Here is a 21526-nt window from a genome sequence, read left to right on the forward strand (position 1 = left end):
TCATCTGTTTATTGATATCTGGGCACCCACCAGTGAGAAACAGGTCAGTCATAAAAGGGGCCAAGGCATGAATTTCCAGCAAGCATTTCTGGGACCTGGCACATCAGTTATTCTTGTAAGCTAGGTGTGACCACTCACTGCAACATGGGGCAGCAAGGGTTAGGATCCCAGAGAAGGCCTGGCAGAGCCTTCTGCATCTTTAGATGAAAAGAGATGGCTTCTGGTTTCTGGAGGTTTCCTAGAAGAAACAGACTGGGGGGAATATGTCCAGGCAGGGATATGAGGCAGTGAGGGAGGCAAGGAAATACTGCAGTCAGAAGCTTGACCAAGGAGTCAGCGATGGCCAGTGTAAGGAGGAAAAAGCCTAGTGGTGTGATTTGCTTTCCTGCTAGTTTCTTCAGAAGGATCACTCTTCCTTTGAAGTAGATGTTATTTTTTTCAAGGTAGAATAAAGTAATACTTGTAAGGCAATTGAAATTATGTAATTTCATGTGATGGGTTAACCATCAAACTGACAGAGAAACTTTAACAAATATTTATTGAGCTCTTATTGTATGCCAGGACTGGGAAGCCTGGCATGCTGCAGTCCACAGGATCACAGAGACTTGGACATGTCTGAGCCACTGAGCAACAAATTGTGTGCCAGACCCTGTGCTAAACCACTGGAAGTAAAAGAGTAAACCCCTCACCTGTTTATGCTGTGGTGGTCAGAATTCCGTTACTTGCACCCAATTATAGTCTTCTTTTTTTTTTATTGTGAAAATTCCTGCCTTCTCCCTAGACCCTAAACACCTTTCTACTTACTGTCTCTGCGAAGCGAACTTTTCAAGGGCCTCTTCTAAGTAGAATCAAATGATATTTGCCTTCTGTGACTTGCTTATTTCACTTAGCGTAATGTCTTCAAGGTTCATCCCTGTTGTCAGTTCAGTTCAGTCACTCAGTCGTGTCGACTCTTTGCGTGACCCATGGGCTGCAGCACTCCAAACTTCCCTGTCCATCACCAACTCCCAGAGCTTGCTCAAAATCATGTCCATTGAGTTGGTGATAACATCTATCCAACCATCTCATCCTCTGTCAACCCCTTCTCCTTCTGCCTTCAATCTTTCCCAACACCAGGGTCTTTTCCAGTGAGTCAGTTCTTCGAATCAGGTGGCCAAAGTATTGGAGCTTCAGCTTCAGCATCAGTCCTTCCAATGAATTCAGGACTGATTTCCTTTAGGATTGACTGGTTTGATCTCCTTGCAGTCCAAGGGACTCTCAAGAATCTTCTCTAACACCACACACAGTTCAAAAGCATCAGTTCTTTGGTGCTCAGCTTTCTTTATGGTCTAGGTTTCACATCCATACAGGACTACTAGAAAAACCATAGCTTTGACTAGACAGACCTTTGTTGGCAAAGTAATGTCTCTGCTTTTCTCTACTTCACCCTTAGGCTGAATGTTTCTGAATTCGGAAGGGAGTTAAAGGGACTGGGGTGGAGGAAGGGAAGCCCAGGTGGAAGATTGACTGGTTTGATCTTCTTGCTATCCCAGGGACTCTCGAGTCGTCTCCAACACCACAGTTTTCCAAATTTGCTGGCATACTGAGTGTAGCACTTTCACAGCATCATCTTTTAGGATTTGAGATAGCTCAGCTGAAATTCCATTGCCTCCACTAGCTTTGTTTGTAGCGATGCTTCCTAAGGCCCACTTGAGTTCACACTCCAGGATGTCTGTTTCTACATGAGTGGTCACACCATCGTGATTATCTGGGTCATTAAGATCTTTTTTGTGTAGTTCTTCTGTGTATTCTTACCACCTCTTCTTAATATCTTCTGCTTCTGTTAGGTTCATACCGTTTCTGTCCTTTATTGTGTCCATCTTTGCATGAAATGTTCCCTTGGTATGTCTAATTTTCTTGAAGAGATCTCTAGGCTTTCCCATTCTATTGTTTTCCTCTATTTCTTTGCATTGATCACTTAGGAAGGCTTTCTTATCTCTCCTTGCTATTCTTTGGTACTCTGCATTCAGATGGATATGTCGTCCCTTTTCTCCTTTGCCTTTCACTTCTTTTCTTTTCTCAGCTATTTGTAAGGCCTCCTCAGACAACCATTTTGCCTTTTTGCATTTCTTTTTCTTGGGGATGGTCTTGATCACTGCCTCCTGCGCAATGTCACAAATCTCTGTCCATAGTTCTTCACACACTCTGTCTATCAGATCTAATCCCTTGAATCTATTTGTCACTTCCAGTGTATAATCGTAAGGGATTTGATTTAGGTCATACCTGAATGGTCTAGTAGTTTTTCCCTACTTTCTTCAATTTAAGTCTGAATTTGGCAATAAGGAATTCATGATCTGAGCCACAGTCAGCTCCCGGTCTTGTTTTTGCTGACTGTGTAGACCTTCTCCATCTTTGGCTGCAAATAATATAATCAATCTGGTTTCAATATTGACCATGTGGTGATGTCCATGTGTAGAGTCATCTCTTGTGTTGTTGAAAGAGGGTGTTTGCCATGACCAGTGTGTTTTCTTGGCAAAAGTCTATTAGCCTTTGCTCCTGGTATCTGTTGACTTCCTGCTTTTGTATCCTAGTTCCCTATGATGAGAAGGAAATGGCAACCCACTCCAGTGTTCTTGCCTGGAGAATCCCAGGGACGGGGGAGCCTGGTGGGCTGCCGTCTGTGGGGTCGCACAGAGTCGGATACGACTGAAGCAACGCAGCAGCAGCAGCAGCATGATGGAAAGGACATCTTTTTTTTTTTTTTGGTGTTACTTCTAGAAGTTCTTGTACGTCTTCATAGAACCATTTAACTTCTTCAGCATTAGTGATGGGGGCATAGACTTGGATTATTTTGATATTGAGTGGTTTGCCTTAGAAACAAACCAAGACCATTCTGTCGTTTTTGAGATTGCACCCAAGTACTGCATTTTGGACTCTTCTGTTGGCTATGAGGGCTACTCCATTTATTCTAAGGGATAGCTGCCCGCAGTAGCAGATATAATGTTCATCTGAATTAAATTCACTCATTCCAATCCATTTTTGTTTACTGATTCCTAAAATATCGATGTTCACTCTTGTCATCTCCTGTTTGACCACTTCCAATTTGCCTTGACTCATGGGCCTAACATTTCAGGTTCCTATGCAATATTGTTATTTACAGTATCGGACTTTATTTTCATCACCAGTCGCATCCACAACTGGGTTTTGTTTTTGCTTTGACTCTATCTCTTCATTCCTTCTGGAGCTATTTCTCTCATCTTCTCCAGTAGCATATTGGGCACCTCCCGACCTAGGGAGTTCATCTTTCAGTGTCATATATTTTTGCCTTTTCATACTGTTCATGGGGTTCTCAAGGCAAGAATACTGAAGTGGTTTGCCATTCCCTTCTCCAGAGGACCACATTTTGTCAGAACTCTTCACCATGACCCATCTGTCTTGGTGGCCCTGCACAGCCTGGCTCATGGTTTCACTGAGTTAGACAAGGCTGTGATCCAAGTGATCAGTTTGGTTAGTTTTCTGTAACTGTGGCTTCCATTCTGTCTGCCCTCTGATGGATAATGATAAGGGGCTTGTAGAAGCTTCCTAATGGAAGGGACATCCCTATTACTGCAGGTGTCAGAATTCCCTTCCTTTTGAAGGCTGAATTAATACTCCATTGTGTGTGTGTGTGTGTGTGTGTGTATAGAGAGAGACATAGATATATCTCACACTTGGGTGATTCATTCATTCATCTAAACAGTATCCATTGTTTATACATTGATAGATGTTTGGGTTGCTTCTACCTTTTGACTGTTGGGGATAATGTTGCTATGAACCTGCGTGTACAGATATCTGTTTAAGTCCCTACTTTCACCTCATTCAGGTATATGCGCAGGAGTGGAACTGGTAGGATATAGTCTATGTTTAATTTTTTGAGAAACTGCCACTGTGTTTTCCACAGTGGCTGCACAATCTTCCGTTCTCACAGTAATGCACAAGAGTTCCAATTTCTCAGCATCCTCAGAAACACTTGTTAATTTCTTTTTAAAAAAAATAATAGCCATCTTAATTGGTATGGAGTGGTATCCTCTTATGGTTTTGATTTGTGTTCCCTGATGACTAGTGATGTTGAACATCTTTCTGTGTGTATATTGGTCAATTGTATATATTCTTTGGAGAAATGTCTATTTAAGTCCTTTACCCATTTTTATATCATGTTGCTGTTGAGTTATATGAGTTCTCTATATATTCTGGATATCAGATGTATGATTTGCAATTATTACCACTCATAGGTTGTTTTTGCATTCTGTTGATTATGTCCTTTAATGCAGAAGTTTTTTTCAACTTTGATGAAGTTCAGCTTACTTGTTTTTTTGCTCCTGCTTTTTGTGTCATACCAAGAAATCACTGCCAAAATTAGTATCATGAAATTTTTACCCTGTGTTTTTCCCATAAGAGTTTCATAGTTTTAACTCATACATTTAAGTCTTTGATCCATCTTAGGTTAATTTTTTAATATGGTATAAGGTATGAACCTAGCTTCATCTTTTCGCATGTGAACATCTAGTTTTCCCAGAAAATATATTGAAAAGATGATCTTTACCCCATTGAATATTCTTAAAAATTATTTGCAAAGGTTTATGTCTGGTGGCTCTTGTCCATTGGTCTGTATGATTGCCTTTGTCAGTATTACGGTGATGGCTTTGTAGAAAGGCTTGAAATCAGAAAGTATGAGACCTCCAACTTCGTTCTTTTTTCAGAATTCCTTTGTCCATTCAGAGTCCCTTGAGATTCCACCTGAATTTTTTGTATGGATTTTTCTATTTCAACAAAAACATCGCTGGGATTTTTATTAGGGACTAACTTAACAGAGCAACTTTAAAGAAAATATTTCTTTATATAAATCATCATTCTTATTCTAACTTGGATGTTGGGAGCCTATGGATTTATAGACACAAAATGATCCTTAGAAAATATGGATTCTGAGCCCAGCTCCTTCTACTCCATGCCTTTCCCCTCTCTGACCACTTTTGTAGGCAATTCTCTTGACCCCTTTCTCCATCTTTCTGTACCTCCAAGACTCCTCTCCAGGGGGGAGTTGGAGAGAAACCATGTTTGAGCCCATGCCTTTAATATTAGACATTGGTCACAGCAGTATTGAGAAGGCTTCTCGGGCCAGGCTGCAGAAATCCTGCAGAACCACTAAATGGATTGAGCGAGATCCACTTACATGCCCCACTGTGGTCTGGTGGCTAGCATGGTTGTAGAGAAACTAAGCAGAGCAACTCTGGAAATAATCGCCAGCCTGTGTGGCTAGAGCCCATGCACTTACAACAAACTAGCAAACAAACAGCAAAACTGGTTTCAGTTATCCTAACAAATTCGTATACTCAAGACTGACACCTTAACAAACTATAGGAAATTGTATAGGCCCCAAATTATAGGCCCAATGATCAGACCTTTTCCTGAGGATTTAGGCTAGACCCATCCTCTGAGCAGGTTTAAAATCACAGTACGGTGACAGGAACTAAGATCAGCTGGCCTAGATCATGCTCCCTGGGTGCCTGTTGCCCCGACCAGACCACCAACGTCTCCCTAACTAGGAAGCTAGGGACAGGAGGGACCAGGGGCCACTGCTGGTCCTCGTGGAGGAAGAGAGGAAGAAATGCTTGTTTATCTGCCTTGGACAGTATTTTCATTTAGAAAGTATTTTGGTTACTGTCAGGAAGGTTAAAGGCTGGTTGCCAGAAAAACCAAACTTTTCCCTTCCCCACAGGAGGATTAATGCTCTCCTTAAACTCTTTTTTTTTTTAAAGCCTTTTCTCTTCAAAGGCCTCCTGTTTCTGCAGCATTTCAAATGAGACTTTTCCTTTTTTGCGGTGGTTTTGTCAGTTGGTGGTGGGTGAACCTGGTGAGCTGGCCTTTTAAAGCTGAGATCAGTCCACGGGGCGTGGTTCCCCAGTGGTTCATCAGCTCTGTTCGGGGGCCCTGTGATCAGCATTCTCAAGTGCAAACTAGGAGACTTCCTTGGTGGTCCAGTGGCTAAGACTCCATGCTTCTAATGTAGGGGGCTTGGGTTCGATCCCTGGCCAGGGAACTGGATCCCACATGCCACAACTAAGAGTTCTGCTGCAACTCAGACCTGGTATAGCAAAAAATAAAATGCAAACTAGGGCAGAGTTTACCAACATCTATTACATATAAGAAGTCATGAAATTTTGCACATGGATATTTGGGGTGTTTTTTGGGCCTGATGTAATATATTATTCTTGTTATGTTCAGTAGTCTCAAACTTAAGACCATTATCCTTAGAATTACTTTTGGCTAAACAAAGACCTGATTATGTTCCTAGATCTGACCAATTCCCAGTAAAATATCATGCTAAATAAATACATATAAATAATAAAGCTCTAAAGTAGCCATTTCAGATTAGTTTTAAACCTAGTCGATTTGGGGGCCTTCCGCCCTGTGGCTCAAAGCATCTGCCTACAATGCAGGAGACCCGGGTTCAATCCCTGGGTCGGGAAGATCTCCTGAAGAAGGAAATGACAACCCACTCCAGTATTCTTGCCTGGGAAATCCCATGGGTGGAGGAGCCTGGTAGGGCCACAGTCCATGGGGTCGCAAAGAGTGGGACACGACTGAGCGACTTCGCCTTCCTTTTGATTGATTGCATTTATCAAAAGAATAGATTGAGTATGAAATAAATATTTTAAAAATAGTTATTATATATTTTACATATAAAATAAGTATTTCTGATTTAATGGAACAGTGTTTCCCCAACTTTAGTCTTTCACAAACTTGCTGTGTGAGTTTTGCCAAATCAGTAAACCACCTGTGTTTTTATTTGTTTCATAGTTTCCTTAAATCAACTCAAATTAAATCTACATCTGAACCTCCCATGAAACTATTGATTTATATGTGAACTGCTTGTCTTTTATGATATGCAGCAGATAAATAGGTAACTTTTAAAATATAAACATGTGTATCCATGTGACATCAGAAGTGTTCATCTCATCTCCTTCCGTGGACAACATACCATTGTTGGGAGAATACTGGTGGTCAGAGCATTTCTTTCGTGCTTTCCATCTTTCTCTCTTTAGAGTTGTTAGAGAGAGAAGTGTTCTTAATTTTAAAGGATTCACCTTCTTTTCCCTCATTTGTCTTCCTGGAATACCAGATTTTAATTCACTAGCAGCTCATCCAAGGTTGAGTATTGCTTGGGCCTTTCCTGGAGGTCCAGTGGTCCAGGGCACAGGGGCGTGGGTTTGATGCCTCGTCAGGAAACTAAGATCCTGCATGCCACATGGCCAAAATAAATAAATAAAAGTTTGAGTATACCTTGACCCAGCCCGTTTTCTGCATTTACTGGTAAGGGAAATGATTGAAGTTAAAGAAACACCTGTGTGCTATAGTACGCAGTAACTGTAGAATTTAGCAAGTGAACCTAGCTGTGTTCTTGGGGTCCAGCCTCTTCAGGCCTCTTGGAGACTCACTGAGATTCAAATGGAAGCAGAGCTGAAAGGACTCTAGAGAAAAGCTTACCTTCTTACAAATGGGGAGACGGAGGGGCAGAGTGGTATACCTCAGCTGGTATGCTGTATCCTTTGAGCTGGTATCATACTGGCCGCCTTGCCTGCCTCCCCAGGCCTCTCCTGCATTTATCTCATGCACTCAGAAGCCTGGTGGGAATCACAGAAGCCTAGTGTTAGAAATGGCTGCTTTCCCACCTCAGCCAAGGTCTGAGATCACTGGTGTGATACCCCAGGAATGACAGAAATGTGTCCAGTTCACCTGCACAAGACCACTCATGACCTGGAGCCCCTTCACCGTTTAGGGGAAGAGATGGTGAAGGACAGGGCAGTCTGGCATCCTGCTGTGCATGGGGTCACAAAGAGTCAGACACGACTGAGTGACTGAACAGCAACTGGCTGTGACCCAATTCTAAAGTATTGATGGTCTGATGGTGCGCTGATGCCTGGGAGCCCTACCCAGGGGACTTCTGTTCTAGAAACCAGATTCAGAATCATCCTCACGGAGTATCTCTTACAGCCATCATAAGCAGCCTTGAAATGTCCCCATGATCCTATAACAAGGGGAACCCAGGCAAAACACCAAGTGGAAATGCTGAAGCTCTGAGTCCTAATCCTGAGTTTGGACTGAAAGATTTTAATAAAACCCTAATGACTGATCACAAATTTTGAGTCTCTCTTGCCTTAAGTGTGACTTGCAAATGTCACAACTACTCACCAACAATGCAGAAACCATTTAGTATTTTCTATGCTCTGGCAGGCTTAGGGAAACAAGGATGAATGGGGGCAGGGAGTGGTCTCTGCTCTGGAAGGATTCACAGACCAGGGGAACAAGCCAACCCATAGTGCCTCCTCCATGAAGCTCTCCCAGACTCTCTGGGAGAATCAGGAGATCCCAATCTTTGGGTCTCCTGGGACCATGTACTGCCCTCTACAGCCTTGACGTTGCTTCTGTGCTCTGTTTTGAGGTCTGGTACCTCTTTGAACAGTGAGTTCCTAAAGGGCAGAGGCTATATTCCCGGTGCCTGGTGTAAGTAGGTGGCCCTCCAAATGCTTTTATAAAAAGGGAAGTTTGGACAGTGTCCCGGGGAAGCAGAGTAGGTAAAAATACCAGGTGATGATGCAAACCGGGTAGTTCATTCAGCCTGAGGGTCTCAGGGAGCTTGACAAAGGACGAAGGCATTTGAGCTGGGGTTTGAAAGACAAGAGTTTCTGGGAGCCATCTGGGGACAGCCTGGGAAGTGATTATGTATCCGTCACGCCTATGGCATGTGAGCCCCTTCTTGCACCTGACACCTTTCCTGAAGGAAACACACGTCTTTGATTGGCTTACACATTTCTCTTAGACAAGTCAGGTGTCTGGTTAACTCTGGATCAGTCCCTAACTGGTTAGTAACAACTGATTGCTAGCTGTGCATGTTAAGATTTAAAATTACACAGAAATGTTAGGCAGGGGCATTTCTTGTAAGAGCTTTGTAAGAGTTCCAGGGAATGTGTGGGAGCAGAGAAGTCACACTGATGCATGTGCCTCTGCTCAGCAGGGAGTAATTCTGAAACTTCTTTAGGAAAGAAGAGCAAACCTCTGATCCCGACTTGCTGTAGCTCCCATATGGACATTGTTGCAATCTCCCCACCCCATTCAAAGCCCCTTTTCTCTAGGACTTCTTTTCTACCAAATGATAAAATGTATGTATTAATTATATGAATTATCGGTCCCTCCCTGCTAGAGTGTGACATCCATGAAGGCAGGGATCTCGGTGTTGTCATTGATGTATCCCAGTGCCTAGAACAATGTGTGGCATATACTAGGCACTCATTAAATTTGTTTTTAATTTTTAAAAACTAATTATTTTTGGCTGCTCTGAGTCTTCGTCGCGACACGTGGGCTCTTCATTGCTGTCCTCGGGCTTTCTCTGGTTGTGGCAAACGGGGGCTACTCTCTAGTTGCAATGTGCGGGCTGCTCTTTGCAGTGTCTTCTCATGTTGCGGAGCATGAACCCTGGGGCATGGGGGCTTCGGAAGTGCGGCAGGAGGGCTCTCAAGCTGTGGCTCAAGTTTAGTTGCCCCGCCGCATGTGGGATCATAGTTCCCAGATCACGGAGGGAACCCGTGTCCCCTGCATTGGCAGAGGCATTCTTAACTACTGGGCCACCAGGGATGACCCATCTTTGAATGTTGACATCAGTGAATTTGCTGAATGTACGAATGAATGAATATTTCTGCCCCAGATCTGAGCCCAAGTAAAGGGAAGGACAGTGGTCCTGAGAGAGTGGAACTGGCGATTGGAGGGTCACTGCTGCCCTCCCGGGAGCTGGCCTCCATGGCATCAGTGCCTCCTGTCCAGTGGCTGGGCTGGTTTGTCCCCCACCATGGACATCGTGAATATACTCAAACAGTAGAAGAGGTAGATGCCCTGAAGTCCCCTGGTCATCTAAGTGGCTGTCGTTTACACATGTTCTTTATCGCGGGAGATAGCTGCGATGCGGTCCCAAAGAGCACTGTGTCTCGAGACCTGAGTCCAAATCCCACCCTGGACCATCTCCAGTGGTGTGATGGAGGGTCAGTCGTTAGCCCTCTCCAAGCCTCAGTCTCCCCACTCATCAGAAGGGGGCAGTGAGCCCCTCTTCTCAGAGTGCCTAGCATGATACCTCCTGAGCCCAGGAGGCCCTCCATGAGCAGCGTGTCCCACCCGAGGAGACCCTCCTAGGGGCTGGTGTTGTGGGTGGGTTCCGCGAGCCTGTTTCCCAGCCAGTCCCCAGCTCTCCCCAGGAAAAGATCCAGCAATGTGCCGTGCGTTTTGTAAGGGAGGATCGCACAGCAGCCCCCGCTCCAAACCCGAATCCCTGGGAAGTCAGGAAGATGTATGTGTTTTAAAACATTGGGAGGTCTGCGTTGGATCACCCCGGAGCTGCGGCTCCCCCCCACCCCCACCCCCTGGAGCAGTTGAGAGGGAAGGGAGGCCAGTTCGTCTGCCGGGAGTGCTCCCGGCTCGTGTCCCATAAGGGGCTGCCTTTGCTCGGCTTTGGCGGCCGTTGACTTTTAAATCATAAAAAGCCGCTCTTATATACAGTTTACTCTGCTGCTCAAAGGCGGTGGAACGTAGGTATTTAAAAAGGGGGAAAAAAAAAAAAGCAGAAGAAGCAGCCGTTAATCCCGCCAGGCTTCTGGGCACTGGAGCAGTTGCGGATGACAAAAGTTAATTAGAAACATGAGCAGTTTAACCGAAACCAGTTGTGACAGTCGGAAGGACAGCCTCTCAGGCTGGAGAAGTTTTCCTAGGGAATCGTTGCGGGAGAAAGTGACTGTGGCCGGGTAAGTCGTGTCCCTGTGACTTTGCAAGGGTGGGGGACGGGCTCTTTGGGGGCCGAGGTGCTGCACCCTGTCTGCGCTGGGCAGGCGTGGTCATGGGTGGGTGTGGGGATGGGCTCACAGCCGTGTCCCGGCCCCCTTCCCTCTGACAGCTGCCCCGACGTGGAGGATGGCGCTGTGTGGCTCTGCCTGCCGCCTGAGCAAGGCAGCTCTGGCGTTCAGGTCATCAATCTAGGCTGCCTCGGTGCCTAGCAGAGCGCCAGTTTGGAACCCGCCTGTCTCCAAATAATTCCAGTTCCAATTTGGAAATATTTTGAGGCTTTTCTGAGAAAAGGGGCTGGCTGGGGAACTACACCCTGTGTGCCAAGGGGGAAGCCTTGACTTTCAGATAACCTGCGAGTTTTCCTGCTGACGGTGAAGCCTCGTGCTCAGTTCATGCTCTTAAGCTCAAAAGCCTTTTTTTAAACTCCAGCCTGCATCATGTTTGTAACTCTTTTTAAAGTGCCAACATAGGGAAAACGCATAGGCTTTGATGGGATTTAGCAATTTCTGTGGGTAATTAGGTCTGTCAAGATTATGCTTGGTTTCTCTTTTTTCTGGATTTTTTGTGGAGGGGGGAATCTGTTCTGTGTTAATGTCTCTGATACATTGTTTACTTAAAGTTGGATAATCCTTGATTGTTTGTCTCTGATACATTGTTTTCTTAAAGTTGGATAATCCTCCATTGTTTCCCTTTAGTTGGAAAACGGGGTTGGTTATGGGTTGAATCATTCAAGACAGGAGATATCTCTTGTACCATTCCCACAAAATCACAGTGATGGTGTGGATTTTTGTTTGTTTTCCCATGAAGTGTGTGCTTAATTGTGCCACATACATATGGATGTTAAGGTCGGTGTGCGTTCACATAGCATATGCCAAAATGTGGGGGAGGGGGGAGGGGGGAGGTGAACAGTGCCTGACGGAGCGTAGGAGAAAGTCAAGGTGGAATTAAAATTGAGACAGGTAGTGGAGCTGCGTGGCATCCGGGTTGGAGCGATCGGCCGTGCAGCCGTGGCCGACGCCCCCTCGTGATGAGTGCAGGCCCATACATGTAACTCAGGTCTCCCTCTCTTCCCCGTCTCCGCAGAGCCTTTGGCGAGCCCGGCATCCTCCCACCCCGCAATGAGCGAAGATGCACCCGCTGCTTTGGAGGGAGGCGGCGGGTGTGGCCCTGCTAGCTGCGGCGCCTCCTCGGCCATCCCCCAGCCCTGCTCGGCCTCCAAGCCCTGGCGCAGCAAGTCGGTCAGCGTGAAGCACAGCGCCGCGGCCGCCACGCTCTCAGTCAAGCCGCCCACGCCCGAGCCCCCCCGGCCCGCCCCCGAAGCCCTGAAGCCGGCCCCCAACAATCAGAGGTCCATGCTGGAAAAACTAAAACTTTTCAACAGCAAGGGGGCTTCCAAGGCGGGCGAGGGCCCAGGGTCGCGGGACACGAGCTGCGAGCGGCTGGAGATCCTGCCCAGCTTCGAGGAGAGCGAAGAGATGGAGGCGGGCGGCCGCCCGCTATCAGCGGCCGGCCCCGCGTCCAACAGCCCCAAGATCGCCCTCAAGGGCATCGCCCAGAGGACTTTCAGCCGGGCGCTGACCAACAAGAAGAGCTCCCCGAAAGGCAGCGAGAAGGAAAAGGAGAAACAGCAGCGCGAGAAGGAGAAAAGCAAGGACCTCACCAAGAGAGCCTCGGTAACAGACAGGCCGGACCTCAAAGAGGGGCCGAGAGAAGACCCCAGCGGGGCCGCCCTGACCGAGATGCCCAAAAAGTCCTCCAAGATCGCCAGCTTCATCCCCAAAGGGGGGAAGCTCAACAGTGCCAAGAAGGAGGCCCCGGCCCCTTCCCACAGCGGGATACCAAAACCAGGGATGAAGAGCGTGCCCGGGAAATCCCCAAGTGCCCCCACGCCTTCCAAGGACGGGGAGCGAGCCCGGGGTGGGAAGCCGAGCTCGGGGCTCCCCCAGCAGAAGCCCCCGCTGGACGGCAGGCACTCCAGCTCCTCCTCCAGCCTGGCGTCCTCGGAAGGAAAAGGCCCCGGAGGGACCGGCCTGAACCACAGCATCAGCAGCCAGACTGTCAGTGCGTCCGTGGGGACCACCCAGACCACAGGAAGCAATACTGTCAGTGTCCAGCTACCTCAGCCCCAGCAGCAATACAGCCACCCCAACACTGCCACCGTGGCGCCTTTCCTGTACAGGTAGGAGCGGCTGCCCCCCTCCCCAGCCCTGCCCAGCCCTGGGCAAGGGGTCTTCAAGGGCAGGGGTCTTCCGGGAACATTGAGGCAGACAGTTCAGAGGCCCCGTGATCAGCTCCTGATAGAGACGTACGCGGTGTGCTTGAGGGACAGTTAATTCAGCGTGGCTGGGGCCTGGGGGTAGGTTAGAAAGCCTAAGAGTGGAAGGAAAATGTGAGTGATCCCGAGATGTGGAGTGGCCGCCCAGGTACACGGGGACCCAGGGGCTTGGCAGAAGCAGCCTGAGCAATAGCTAGGAGGGTGGTTTGATTTCACTTGACAGCCTCTAAAGTCAGTCCTAAAGCATCCTGAATGTACTTTAAACGATGAAACACAAAACCACCTTGCTGAGCAACTGAGACTTCTCACAGAGAGGCTCATCTTGAACTTCCAGAACCTCATGGTTTGTTACCCTATTGCATCTATTTTTTTTTCTTTTCTTATAAAAATTTTTTTTTTTTTTTAATTTTTTGGCCACACTGTGTGGACTGCGGGTTCCCCAACCAGGGATTAAATCCAGGCCACAGCCGTGAAAGCCCGGAATTCTAACCACTAGGCAGCCAGGGAACTCAAATATTTTTTCAGTTCCTGCTATGTGCTGGGATTTTTCAGAGGGGAGAACAGGATGAGGAAGAAGGGTAACCATAAGGAAGGATTAGTTCTAGAAGAACCAGAGAACCTGAGTTGTATTTTGGTGACAAGCCTGAATGTTTCCACTATCAGTCCCTCTGCCTGTCTCTGATGGCACATCCAGGGGGCCACGGGGAGCCCGGTGCTGCTGTGCTGGGTGGTTGTGGCCTGTGAGAGCCTCTGGTTACACCACACACCTGTACAGGTTGGGGGACATCGTCTCTGTATGATGCTTGATTCTTGCGATGAGTCCTGTCTGGGCAGATGGAAGCCACCCAGCCCTGCTCTTGGGGGGGGGTCCCAGAGCCCTGTTCGTAATGCTCAGCTTGCTCCTGTGCACACACACAGATGCTACCCAACTTATACACACACACACACAGATGCTACCCAGCTTATACACACACACACACACACAGATGCATCCATATGGTGAGTGCACATCACGGACAGTCACACGTAAATAAGGACCCAAGTACACATTCATACGTGAAATGTGAGTGCACCTATGCACGTATCCACACGTGTGTCCACATACCTGTTCATATGCACAGACTCGCGCCCGTGCTTTCCGCTTCCTCAGCCTGCATGCTTCCCCAGTGAATTAGATGTTTCCTCTCTCTGCCTGAGGTGAGTTCCAGTTCTGTTTCCATTCCTGCCAAGAGTTGATAGGAAGACTGGTTCAAGCGACTGAGTGCGGAGTCAAGCCCACAGCATCCAGCCTTTGAGGGAAGGTCAGGCTTCTGAGGAGAAGCTCTTTCCTTTTCCTTGTTCACTCTCCCCTTCAGGGAGGGTCACACCAGATCTTTCTAAATGGGAGGTGGTCATCTTTGTATTAAATCATCAGCTCAGCTAACAGTCCTGAGAAGGGTGCCAAAACTTAGATACTGCTTCAGCGCTGGTCTCCATGCTCAACTTTTTATACAACTGTTTTCTGAACCATGGAGGCAACAGAATTGCTTGCCATGAAATTTTTATCATTGTGGTCACGTGGATAGTCTTAACGTCAGGCATATTCAGGCTGCTATTCCCAGATTTTTGATCTGCATTTTCAGAATTAAAATATGTGACAGTCTGATCACAGTCAATTCCACTCTCTCCCTTTTTTTTTTTTTTTCTGGCTGTAATCATTTGAAAGATTCTAAACATTTAATCTCTATTTTTTTTTTAATATTTCAAGAGTTTTCTATGAGAGGAAAAGCTCTTAATGGTAAAGAGCTAAAGTCCAACAGATGGGAGGGAGAAAGCATCCCATGTGTTGAACTGCACTCTAGCGTTTGTGTTCAGCCCGTGTGATGTCCTTGTTCCTCCTCTGAGGTGTCTTTCCTCTGGGTGAGCCTGGGAGGCTGGAGAGAAGAGCCCTGTTGCCTGACTTGGTCTTTTGTTCACTTGTGCATCCCTGTGTGGCCTTGGGACCTGGCTGCAGGCACCGCTGCTGAGCGTGCACCGCTTGTGTGCAGAAACCCAGATCATTGGACTGTTCTCACAACTCCACGAGCTGGCTACCTTTTTTAATCCCCATTCTTCCGATAAGCAAACTGAGGCCTAGAATAATTAAATAACTTGCTCTACGTCAAAGAGCTGGTAGTCAGAAGAGCCCGTGCTTATAGCCAAGTCTCTCTACCTAGAGGGACCAAGTGCTTAACCATGAAATAGTCTTGACTCTAAGTCACTGCCTCATGCTGAACCTCATCTGTAAATTGAGGAGCCAGGACTAGATCAGAGGATTCTTAGAAAGTGGCTTAGACTCCATTTATGCTCCAGGGTCTCTCTCTCAAGTTTACAGCTCACTGTTTATTATAGCTTGTCTTAGCCTTCAGAGAGCTCTTAATCTAGTGGAGGAAAGGTTTATTAATTAGATCTTACTGTAATAAGTAGACATCAGGAGAACAAAAACGCGCAAGAGGTGGAGCCATCCACTGGCCAAGAATTGGGGAAAGCTTCCAAACCAAGATGGCATGGGGATGTGCCTTCAGGGCAGCTCAGGAGCAAACTAAGGAAGAAAGGGCACAGTCACTACAAAGACAAAATTGTGAAGGGCTGGGTATGAGCTGGGACTGGAGAGAAGCCGCATGTGGGTGGAGCACAGGGCGGGTCCGTGTGTAAAGGCAGGAGCGCCAGGAGACGGGCTGGAAATGAAGGAGGAAGAATCCTGTGATGTAGGGCGTCTTCTATCACAATAGGGACTTTAGATCTTATTCTGCGGGCAACGGAAAATCATTAGAGGCCTTTAATCAAAAGATGAAAGATCACATCAGGGTCACCAAGGTCAGTGGAGAACAGAATGGGGAGTGGACAAGACCTGGAAACAGTCTGAAACAGAGATCACGGTTCAGGTGCCTGCTTGGGTCCGCAAAGGTGATACCACAGTGGTAGCACCCTGAGCGGGACTCCAGGAAAGGGAACCTCACGCCTCCCCAGAGGGGACCGCCACCACTTTTCACCAGCAGGTGGCGCCCTGCAAGAAAGTGCGCTCAGTCCTTCCAGACTTGTTTTTACTGAGAAAGGGACAGAAATTCAGAGTTTTTTGGTGACCTCTCTCCAGTTTTAAATGTGGACGTGAATTCAAAAGCTTTGAAAGGTACTAGGCAGACCAGTAAGAATCATCCATGGGCTGGTTTCTATACCTGGCTGTCATTTGTAAGCTCTATGGCTGGAGGCAATATACCTGTTCACTGGCCTGGGCAGAGATGGCGAAAGCTTGGATTCTGGTCAAAGGAAGGAGAGGAACACAGAAAGCACGGAAATCCTTTAAATTCAGAGATGATGGGAATGGGGAACCGATGGCGTCAATAGGAAGGCAAAGGTGGGGGGGAGTGTAGATGGATGATGTGGGGCTTATCGGTGCACCCCCCACAGTCTGTTTCAGGCAATCCGCATTCTTGGCAAACACTTTTTCATAGAGAGTGAAATCTGGTTGAATTAGCTGAGGATGCCGATGAATGAATAACATTACGCCCAGGGTTATGTATCCGAATGTAATTATATTTGCCTGGCACGCCTGAATAAGCAGAGGTAATTGTGGCTAGAGCACACTGCTTGATTGTCTCGATTTGCTTGACAAATAAGGGCATGGAGAAGGTTTGGGGAAGTACAGATTTCAGTCAAGTGTTGAAATAATGATCAGTGAGACCTTTCATCTCAGGAGATCTGAGCTCTGAATCAGACCTGGAGGGCAAACACACCTGCTTGGCACCCACTCCTGGCCAGTTGTACAGTCACCTCTCCAGAGACAGCCGTGTCAGGAGGATCTGGGCGGTGGGTGGGGGGGTTGGCGCACGGGGCTGCCAGTGGAATCATCTTCATGCTTGGCTTGCTGGCATCGCTGGTTACTTAGAAGTGGCTCTTTGGCACAGGTTAAATGATCCAAACCGCCAGGTACTTGCCAGCCTTTTGCTGGCTAGATCCAGCTCCCCATAGGGGATGCAGAAACGCGTTCCCCAGTGAAGGACTGCAGACCCTCCATTTGGGTGATGAATATTTCACCTTTTACACTTCGGTGGCTCTCTCTGTTTCTGGGACATCGCTCCTCGTGCACCGAAGAATAATTTAGAGTGTCTGCTGGTGTGCTCTGTTCTAAAGCTTCTCACCAAGGGAGGGGCTCACGGGGGTTGTGATTGGAGCACAGTGGTCCAGACGGGATAGTTACCGCTTGTGACAAGTATGTCTGCTCTGGTTTGTGTGTGAAGGTCCCAGACAGACACCGAAGGGAATGTTACTGCTGAGTCCAGCTCAGGGGGTGTGACCACGGAGCCCAGCCACTACACCAAGAGTGGACAGCCTGCCCTGGAGGAACTCACTGGTGAGTACGGAGCCCTGGAACTTCCCTGTCTCTGGGAGGTGAGGCCTCCCAAGCCACCACCGCTGGAAGGGCCGAACCCAGCTGGTCGTGAACTTGCTTCACTGTTGCTTTGACTGATGAGCCAAACTGATTTTCCGTCTTCCTGCTACCTCTTTTTTTCCCCTCTTCTCTCTCTCACAGTATATTCCCTCCTTCCCAGACTGTAAAAAGTCTTTAACTGTTGGTGAATTCTGCTTTAAGCCATACTCCACCCCACTCGTGTAGGGGCTCTGGGCTTGGAACACTTTACCTTGAATCTCCTTGTTCACTCTTCAGATAGAGTTGCTTTCCAAAAAGAGTTAGAACTCTAAAATGTATTGCCTTTTTTCAAATTTCCTTTCTAGAAGCACTGATTGAAAATTGTTCTGAGCATCCTCAGACAGTTGGAAAGACGATTTCAGCATATTTCTTTTACCAAAAACAAAAGTCTAAATTTTATTTAAATGTAACCTAGACAAGGAGCGGCTTCCCTGATCATTCAGATGGTGTTAAGGAATCTGCCTGCAATGTGCGAGCCTGGGGTTTGATCCCCAGTTCGGGAATATCCCCTGGAGAAGGGAATGGCAACCCACTCCAGTATTCTTGCTTGGAGAATTCGATGGACAGAGGAGCCTGGCGGGCTACAGTCCATAGGGTCACAAAGAGTCGGACACAACTGAGCAATTAACATTTTCACTAGACAGGAATGATGATTAAAGGATGTCATGTCATATAAAAACGTAAAATCTGCAATTGTCATACAGTTAGTTCCACAAATATTTATTAGCGTTACACCGTCACAGTGTTCATTTAAGGAAACAGAAGTAGCGTCAGAACTGAATTCCTGCTGCATTGCATTCTGGGCCACTGCTTCCTCTATGCCCATCCCTGTTGCCAGCTCTGTGCCCTGGGTCCCAGCAACTTCTAATCAGGGAAGTGAGTGGCAAGCCACATACTGAGCAGTGGCTGTGTCAGTCTTTGCATATCATACCACTTCCCGAGTTGGGTTAAAAACAATCCATGTTTAAAATCCATTCGTTAGACTAAGTATCCACGACCCCACCATTCTAATAGCTACGGTACCGCGGTGGAGTTGGTATGCAGCCCATACGATCGCCTTGTCCACCTATTTGACCATTAACTCTGAGTGTCCCTTTCAGAGGATCTGAGAGGTTTAGCTCTTTCCCTCTGGCTCTGCTGGCCGGGCATGTTGAGGAGACAGAGAAGTTTCCAGCCATTTGTAAGCGATCCATCTTGCAGTGGTTTGGGGCCCCACATTTGGGATTGATTTTACGTTTCCTTCTCTCTCAGGTTTTAGCTCCCTTGCATGTGAGAACCTGGATGGTGCAGGAAAAGGGTCAGCTCTCAGGAGAAGGGTATGGAGGTTAATGACTACTCAGGTCTATCCATATACATTCCAGATCGTGTTCATATGTGCACACATCAAAAGAGCCAGGCCAGTGATTCAGCAGCTGGCATGGGTCAGACGTGTGTCTTGTGGAGGAGTATGGATTCATGTCAGACCCAGGGGCTCAGTGAAATTTACATCTAAGAAGTGAAGGCGGCAGCCGGAGAACATTCCACATAACACTTAAATTTCAGAGGGACAGATGGCAGCCTGTGATCTTTTCAGTCCTTTTTCTTTTTCTCCCCATGTCTCCTGTGCATCAGCACACCAACCAAGTGAGAGCTCAGAAAGCCTGAGATGCTGTCTGTGGGTTTGGGGACCAGAACTGTTGCAGCCAGTCATGGCTAATCAAACACTCTTTGGTGTGAAGTCAAAGGGTTTTAGTTGCTAAGGACACTTTGTGAATCAGGAGGCCGTGTCTTTACATTTAAGCAGTGAAATTCACACGTGTGGCTGTGTCGTGTGTGTGAATAGTTTTGTGGAGACACTACACAGTAGCACGTGTGTGTGAGGTTGAATTCAGCTTATCTACAGCCGGTCCCTTGAAATGACCACAAATGTGTGTGTCTAGGAATTGCCATTTATGAGACTCTCTGATCTATTGCTTAGTTCTGTCCCCGTACTTATGCAAGTAGGTGGATTGTCCCATGGTGCTCTGCCATTCACACAGAGTTACAGGTGAGATAGGCATCTCGGGTCGTAGCATTAGGAGGAACCACATCCACTTATTATCCAGTCCATGAAGGCCTTCTGTCATTCACTGATGAGTTGTCTTTCAGCCTCTGCTGGAATACTTCTTGTGATGGAAAAGCTATTCCTTCACGAGACAGCCCTTCCATACCTAGTTGGCTTTGCCTGGTAATGGAGTCTTATCCTTCCATTTCTAAATCACTGGACATAATCCAGCCTCCTGAAGCTCATGGACAGTTTCCATTCTTTTCCTGCAGCAGCGTGTCCCCTAGCCTCCCTCTTCCAAGTAAAAACTCCCAGTCCCATCCGTGTTCCTCATGTTAACACCCTGCCATCCTCACGTCTGCTCTGTGTGATCAGAATGTGCTGTTCTCTCCATCGTAGTACCTGGCTTGCGGGGGGACTGCCCTGGGCAGGTGAGGAGAGTCACGGGTAGACATGGAATGGTTCGTAGTAGATGGGTTTCAAGGGCCCAGTCGTTTGCCCTGGGGCACGCCGTGTGTTTATTTTGTTCAGACAATGAGTTGGGATGGAGATCTTAGACTGAGCCCATCTTCCAGCATGCAGAATGGGCAGTTTAGAACATCAACACCTGAGCGAGGCAGGTGGACTACTAGTCTGTGCTTCTACGTTGCCCTTGGAATCTTTGAGGGGAGCATATATTTCCCAGTGGGACTCCTCGGGGGAAACAGCGCATTCAGATTCAATGAGCCCTACATTTAAGTGGTGAAACTTGTGTGTGGCTGTATCATGTGTGTGGCTGTACGGTGAATAATTTTATGGGGACACTACATAGTAGCTTGTAAGTATGAGGTTGAATCCAGCTTATCTACAGCCAGTTCCTTGAAATGACAACAAATGGATGTATTTGGGGATGGACGTTTATGGGACTATTTGATCAATTGCTTAGGGATATCACGTGTCATCTCATCTGATCCTTCTAACCTAAGGGAAGGGCTTTTATCCCCATTTTACAGATGACATTCAGAGAGGATAAGTGATTTGTCCAAGGTCAAGTGGCTAATAAGTGGCAATGCCGCTGTGCAAACCTTTATCTGTTGGAGTGCAAAATCTATCCTTTCTCTTTCACCCTACACTGACCAAACATTTTTGGGGCAATAAATATTTCTTGAACATATCTAGATTTGTGTGGGGGTTACCAAGGACAAAGGTGAGTTACCACTCTGTGTCAGAGACCTTTGACTTAGGAGACTTAACACAGGCAAATGTGTCTTTAAGACGTCATTAGAGACGTGGACATGTACAGACCTAACTCGGAGACGTTGCCAGTTTGGTTCCAGACCACTGCGATGAAGTAAAGATTGCAAGAAGGCAAGTCACGCAGATTTTTCTGGTTTTCCAGTGCACTTCTCTGGTGGAGCAGAGGGTTAAGAACCCACCTGCCAATCAGGAGATGTAGGTTCAATACCAGGCCTGATGTCCTGGAGAAGGAAATGGCTACCCACTCTAGTGTTCTTGCCTGGGAAATCCCACGGACAGGACTGCCTGGCTGGCCACAGTCCACAGGGTCGCAAAAGGGTCAGACACAACTGAGTGACTAAACAGCAGTTCATGAAAAGCTGTGTTTCCCCGGTATTGTAGTCAATTAAGTATGCAGTAACATGAGGTCTAGAAAAACAACGTACTATTTCGAACAACGTACTTAATTGAAAAATACTTCATTGCTAAAAAAATGCCAACCATTGTTTGAACCTTCAATGAGTCATAGTCTTTTTGCTGGTGGAGGGTTGGAAATATTGGCAGAATCACCAAAGCATGACACACAGACACAGAGTGAGCGAGTGCCGTTGGAAAAACAGCGCCGACAGACGCGGTCGAAGCAGGGTTGCCACAAACCTTCAATCTGTAAAGATCACAAATATCAGCAAAGCACAACAGAACAAGGTGTGCCTGTAAATATAGT

The 21526-nt window shown here is 47.1% G+C and overlaps 1 protein-coding gene across 1 annotated transcript in view; it reads left to right on the forward strand.

Moving 5' to 3' along the window:
• The window catches only part of NAV2 (neuron navigator 2), a 421834-nt gene that overhangs the window by 232472 nt on the left and 167836 nt on the right, over positions 1–21526 (forward strand). Inside the window, exons 7-8 of the mRNA XM_068977628.1 lie at positions 11926–13021; positions 17374–17486. Coding sequence (XP_068833729.1) covers positions 11926–13021; positions 17374–17486 — 1209 coding nt within the window. The remainder of the gene's footprint in view (positions 1–11925; positions 13022–17373; positions 17487–21526) is intronic.

The sequence above is a fragment of the Capricornis sumatraensis genome, chromosome 8 (assembly GCF_032405125.1).
Source record: "Capricornis sumatraensis isolate serow.1 chromosome 8, serow.2, whole genome shotgun sequence".
Lineage (NCBI taxonomy): Eukaryota > Metazoa > Chordata > Mammalia > Artiodactyla > Bovidae > Capricornis > Capricornis sumatraensis.